Source organism: Tupaia chinensis, unplaced genomic scaffold (genome assembly GCF_000334495.1).
Source record: "Tupaia chinensis unplaced genomic scaffold, TupChi_1.0 Scaffold000362_1, whole genome shotgun sequence".
In the NCBI taxonomy this organism is placed as follows: Eukaryota; Metazoa; Chordata; class Mammalia; order Scandentia; family Tupaiidae; genus Tupaia; species Tupaia belangeri.
Window position 1 is genome coordinate 9662726 of NW_006159859.1, and position 6951 is coordinate 9669676.

Below are 6951 nucleotides of genomic sequence, written 5' to 3' on the forward strand. Positions count from 1 at the left end.
CTAGTCTGGTATTTTTCATCTCAATAGAGCTAACAGAGTTCTTTATACATCATTTTAGGCTCTGCTGATCTTTTTATTCTTTGAAAATGGAATTGCACTACTATTGAATGAAAATATTGAATCAAAATTTCCATGATGTCTTGGCGCTGGCAGGTGGCATAGTGGTTAAGGGCACTGGACTCCCACACGGCCAACCGTGGTTTGAGTCCTGGACCTGGCTTGCTTTCTTGTCCTTACCCCTGCCCCCTCAATCCCCCCGCCACCGGCTCTCTCTGGTCAAATTAAAATAAAGTTAATTATTTAAAAAAAACTTTTTAAAAAATTTCCATGACATCTTATCAAAGGCACTAAAAGATTTTTTTAAAGAATTATTTTATTTTATTCACTGTCATTTATTTATTTTTAAATTTGACCAGAGAATGACAGAGCGAACAGGAAGGTGAGAAAGGAAACCAGCAGGTCAAGGACCCAAATCATGGTCAGCCATGTGGGAGTCCAGGGCCTTAACCACCATGCCCAGCCCCGGCTTTAAAAGGTTGTAATAAACATAAAAGGAACATGCAGTGATTACTAGGATGCTACACAGATTTACTAAAAAGAGTCATAGGTTTACTAAAAAGACTAACAATTTTCTTGGATAGGGTTAGGAAATCAGATCTAGGAATTATAACTAGGGTGGCATCGATGAGCTTTCCCCCAGCAGAAGAGCAGGTATTTCTAGTATTCTCATGATAGTGTACAAGCAGCAGATTACAAAGAGGTGGATAACCGTATCTGGCTGGTGCTGACCTGTTTCCCACCAAAGGAGCTGGCGGTACGTGTACTCGAAGAGACCAACTGTACTGAGATCTCTCTGTCCCACCACACCTTTTTAGTGGTTTATATGAAAACATGGATACCATGTTATCAAATGTATACATGGCATTCATTATAAATAAAAAATTGTGTGGGGTGCAAGGAATATGGCAGTAAAACGAAATAAAACAGAGACAGTCCCTATGCTTAGAGTTAACTAGATGACTGAATTAGGAGCTAAAGTGCCCTCCGCAGGTTTTAATAGTGTAATTAAAATTAGTAAGGATAAATGACTAGTCCCACGTCTAGGGAAAAACTTTGGCTTAGCCATAGAACTTTTAAAAAGATTTAGGATGTTAGTTTAGTCACTAATATGCTCAATATCTGTGCATGTGACTCAACTTAAAAAAAAAAAGGGGGGACATAATTCCAAGCAACATTAACAGAAGCTTAGAAGTATACTCTGAAGTAGAGTCTGAAACAGTAATTCTCATTTTTTTCTAATCTCAAACACTAATAATATATACATTTCCATGAGTCACTCACTACGTGACTCTCAAAGCATGCTTTTCCAAGGTGGTAAATGTATCAGAATTTTGGGTGGGCATGACAAAGGGAGCAGTTCGAGGCCGTATTAGTCCCCTGGAGGTTTTAAGTTGTCCCCACTTAGGCAAGGATCACTTAACTCTCCCACCCTTCTCAGTTGTGGTCTAGGACAAAGACAATAGTTTACACCTTGAATATAATGGGCACAAGACTGATGTATCCTAAGCATACCTGGGGTAAAGCAGGTGTTGAATAAATATTTATTGACTGAATGAATGTAATGGATCATGCAAATTGGAGTACAGAGATCAGTGACTAATTGACAAGGACTCAAAACCTTAAGTCCTCAGAGAAAATGGACATATTTACTAAGCAGAGGGAGAATGTGATGACACTTTTCAAAAGATCGAAGAGCTGCCATGTGGAAGATGGTTGAGATTTTTTGTGTTGCCTGAGGCAGAAAGACACATTTCAGGTCACTGTAAGGAAGGACTTTCTAATGGTCAAAGTGGTTGGAAATGAGGATAGGACCATCTTGAGGGGAAGTGAGTTGCCCCTCAGAAAATTTCAATAGCTGTACACAGTATCAAGAGTAATCTGTCACTGGGACCAGCAGAAGGCATAATGGTTACATGCTGGACTCCCACATGGCCAACTGTGGTTCGAGTCCCAAACCTGGAGCCTTGCTGGGTGGGCCAGGCATGTGTGCATGTGTTCCCAAGATCCTGAGAAGAGAATGGAGGAAAAGGGATTGTAGCATGGCCATCCCCACTTGGAGGTGATTTCTTGCTTTCTGTCTCTCCATCTCTCTGGTGAGTGTACATGCCCTATAGCAAAAAACTCTCTAAAAAAACTACTTTTACTAAAGTACTGCACTTGAAGAATGCATATTTAAAAAGGAAGAAAGGAGAGCAGATTAAGAGCTCTCACATCATTCTCATTTTCCCACCTTCCAATATACTTGCTGAATGGAAGAGATGAGTGGGGTCATTGCTTGCATGTGAGGAGTGCTGATGGGGATGTGGGCCACATGAGAGCGTTTTGTGCTGAACTCCTAGGGTAGAGGGTGCTAATGTGAAAATTAAAGTGGACAGCCGGTGGTGTGGAGGTTAAGGTGCTAGATTTCACATGGTTGGCTACATGGTTAGTCTCAAACTTGGTGGCTTGAAAATCATGCAGGGTGTGTGTGCAGGTGTGCTTGAGATCCTGAGAGGAGACTGGAGGAGTGGGGACTGTCGTGTGACCATGGGTTGAGGGAGGGGAAGGGAATCTTCTCTCTCTCTCTGGCAAGGGCATAAGCCCCAAAGCAAAAACTTAAAAATTACTTTAACGATGCCTTTTTATCCTATGACTTTTGTATTTCATCAAATACATATTTATTTCTCTTCCTTATATAAATGCTGAGAGCATTAATTTTGTCACAAAAGCAATACATTTTTATAAGTTTGAAGGGCTGGGCTGGTAAGAGACAGATTTTATACAAATCTCAGGATATTGCAGTTTCTCTCCCTTTATCTACTTTTTCATATGTATATATCCATTTTTAGGCAAAGCAGACAAATTTAATTTTTTTGATAAAAATATTTGCAATAAAGCTTGTTACAGATTTATCACTTTGAAAATAATAAAACACACTCTAGTAAAAAGAACAAAATTTATAGTCAAATACATAAAGAGGTTGTTTTTTTCCCCCTTTGATTTGTATGAGAGTTGGTTTGGCAAAATTATGCAACTATGAAATATTCAATATTTGCTGAATAAACAAAGACAGAATTGTTGCTAATGTTCTTCCGTATTTGGGGTAGTTATATTTCTCTTATCAGAGAAGAAATGAGAAGATTGTTGCCTGTCCCAATTTGTACATTTGTACACAAAAAGAAGAAGAGGTAATCATATCTCCTTTCTTCCTCACGGAGACACAGTAAAGAGACATGAATAAATAAAATGAACTAGCTTTGTTGTCCTCAATTTCAGATTTATATCATTTCTTTTTTTTCTCTTTCCTACCAATTTCCCATCTCCTAAAACATAATTCCTAGACTAAAGCAAACTGTCTGTGTAAATAGCCAAGACTGACCAGTATGAGAAATGCTAACAAAAAAATAACATTTTTACACTATAAATTATTAATTATAACATTTTCTCAAAATAACCATAATGTTCACTTTTACTGCTAAACATAGCTTATGTCTGTTCCAATTCAACAGAAGTCAGAAAAGCATACTATCTGCTTCAATTAATTCTCTTGGAGCATATCTAAATATTCAAGAAGGGGGTCCAACTGGAGAGGGGGCTATTAATATAATCATTCTAATAATATTAGAATAGAGCTTTGGAGAAAGTGTCTATGCTCAGAGATTTTACCTTGAACATATGAGTCTGAAAGGTGAGATTTTCTTTTTGAAGAGAAAATACTGGGACCAGTGGGTGGTGTGGTGGTTAAGGCACTGGATGCTCCCACATGGGTGACCACGGTTCAAATCCTGGACCTGGTGGCTTGCTTTCTCACCTTCTCTCTGTGTGTGTCTCTCTGGTAAAATTGAATGAATGAATAAATAAAGTTACATAAATAATTTTTAAAAAAAGAGAAAATACTAATGCTTACATTTCATGTGTCTAGGATGTTAATATCTGAAATGCTTCCTTAAAGTTTCATTTTTTTTGTCAGATATAATTCTTTAAATAAAATAAAAAATACTATATAAACATGGATTTGAACCTAACATGAAAATTAGTCTGTGAATAAAATGGAAAGAAATTTAGAGGATCAAATGAAAAATTCTGTAAGAAACAAAGAAGCCCAGTGCCTCCTGCCTGATTACCGTTTTCCTGTCATATTTGTACTACTCAGTCTCATTGCAGTTGACACTACTAGCCATTTTTCCCCTTGTTGAGCTTTTTTTTTTTTTTTTTTTTTTTAAATCATGTTGAATTTCCCTTGTTAAAGCCCTCTTATTCCTCCTATTAGTTTCCTTTAAAAATTCCTCTTCAGTTCATTCAACAAAGGAAGATATTCCCAAAGGTTCTGTCCTTAAAAACAGTTTTAGAACAGTTCCGTGAGCCAGGAACTAACATGTTGAGTGCTAAGGACCCGATGATGGATGAGAACAGACAGGATCTTGCCCTCAGGGAACTTGCAGTCTGTTGGGGAAGAGATGACATTAAAGAAAAAAATGTCAGGGGCCAGCAGGTGGTGTAGTGGTTAAGGTGCTGGACTCGCACACGGCCGACTGTGGTTTGAGTGCCTGACCCAGCAGCTTGAAACTCATGCTGGGCGCTTCTGCATGTGTGCCCAAAATTCCAAGAGGAGAATAAAGGAGAAGGAATTGTGGCGTGGCCATTGCCCCCTGGGGGGATTTCTTGCTTTCTGTCTCTCTGGCGAGAACATGCACCTGACAGCAAAAATTTCTCTTAAGAAAAGAAAAAAATTCAAAAGTTAATTACAGATTTTGGTAAATTCCATGAAGGAAAAATATGGTATAGAGCATGGGGCCTAACCTAGGCTGGGGAGGGCTACTCTGCGAAGGTGACGTTTGCATAGAGAGCTGAAGAATGTACAAATGGAAAAGTATCTGCAGAGACCATGGATTGGGAGGGAGGATGATGTACTGACGGAGATAAAAGAAGGTCATCAAGGTTGGCGCACAAAAAATGGAGGGGAAGAATGGTATGGGAAGAGGTGGAAGAGGTACAGACACAATACGTAAGGCCCTGAGCAAGATGCTACAATTCATTTCTCATCTCTGAGAAATGAAGGCCCATCGTGACTGTCTCCATTTTTCAGCATCAGTCCTAAACTTCTGACTGATGGTTGAATGTCTATCCACATATGAATGTTTTTGTGTCATCTCCAGTTCATACTCCTTATTTTTTTTCTGGACAATTGTAACAATCTCTTAATTGGTTATTTTGATACAAACCCATCTGCTCTTTATTGTCAGAAACCAGAGTGTACCAAGTTCAAACCAGGAGCAGAGAATAACTACATGAGTCTATAAAGATCAAGAGGACTACGATAGTTCAGTATTATGCATTATCAGACTGTAAGATGGCCTTAGGATTAGCACTGCTTTGAGTAATATATATATAAGTTCTCCCGATTTCTTAAATATCAAGTTCTGTAAATACTAAAAACTGTAAGTTAAAAATGAGTCATTACAATTATACATTAAAATACATGACAGCATCATTTCAGAAAATGTATAGTTTATTATATTTATGAGTTCATAATAAAATGTATACTTAGGAACTTAAAAAATGTTAGGAGTAACAATGAGATGTAAAAATTTCAAATCTTGGAACCTGAAATATTAAATTCTAAAATTGTCTTAGGGTCTCTTTTTCATGATCAGCATAGTTTGAAAATTACTATGTTCTTCCAAGGGAAAAAAGGGAGTAAAAAAATAGACACGTTGATGAAAGCAATGAATTCTTCTCAGCTGGCTTTATTCTCCACTGAAGCTCAATATAGGATTATATTTTCTTTACTTACAGGAAGCTGTCACTGTTCTGTTTTCCAATAACCCTCAAAAACAGAATGGAAAATGCTTATATAAAATGACACAAGCCTTAACCATTCTCTGCAGGTTTTACCATTTCAATACATCTCTAGTTCAAAAGCTTCACAAACTCTAAAGTTTTGTGAATGAGCTATGGATATATTTAAATATTTTCCAGATTCATCATGGAGGCTGCTTTTCTTCTTTGTACTGTAATCACACTGAGCTGCAATTAAAATAAACAATCAGTAAGTAGTTACTTTTCTACGGAAAATCTTAGATTAATACAAAGTACAATGCATCAAAACTTAGAATTACTGAAAATATCTTATTGGAAGAGCTCTCGTAGGAGTCCTTTTTTGGAATTCACTTCTGTTTTACCCTTGAGGCTACAATTAGAGAAATGCACGTTGCATATGTTATTCCACAGGTCAGAGTGATACACACAGAATTCCACAGCATATTCCATAGGTAGATGAAAATTTAGATAGAAGTCAATCAGTGTTGGGCCAGCAGATAGTGTGGTATCTAAGGCACTGGATCCCACATGGCTGACTTCACAGTTTGAGTCATGGACCCAATGGATTAAAAACACATCAGGTGAGTGTGTGTGTGTGTGTGTGTGTGTGTGCCTAAAATCTGGAGAGAATGGAAGAGAAAGGACTGCAGCATAGCTTTCCCTCCTGAGGGGTGATTTCTTACTTTCTCTCTCTTTCTGTCTTTCTATGTCTATGCACAAATCCTATGGGGAAAAAAAAAAAAAAAAGTGAATAAGGCCAGCCACTGGCATAGTGGTTAAGATGGCTGGATCTCACATAGCTAACTGCGTGGTTTGAGTCCGCAGACCTGGTGGCTTGAGAAACATGACAGGAACATGCACATTCCCAAAATCCCAAATAGAGGGAAAAATGGAGGAGAAAGCATTGCGGTATGATTTTACGGGGTGCTTTCTTTCCCTTGCTCTCTCTGACAAACCCATGTACTCTCTGGCTAATTAAAACAAAGTTAATAATAAAACCATCAAGACACAAACTAAGTGTGAATTAGTAGAATGCAGACTGGTAACAAAAAGATGATGATAGGTAGTAAGAAAAGTCTCATGGAAAACCCT

General features: G+C 37.9%; 1 protein-coding gene across 1 annotated transcript in view; it reads right to left on the bottom strand.

Annotated features, from left to right (window-relative positions):
• Window positions 1–5592: 5592 nt before the first annotated feature.
• The window catches only part of SCLT1 (sodium channel and clathrin linker 1), a gene marked incomplete at its 5' end in the record, with an annotated part of 110892 nt that continues 109533 nt past the window's right edge, over window positions 5593–6951 (bottom strand). The window contains 1 exon segment of the mRNA XM_014589590.2: window positions 5593–6066. Within this exon segment, the coding sequence (XP_014445076.1) occupies window positions 6004–6066 (63 nt within the window).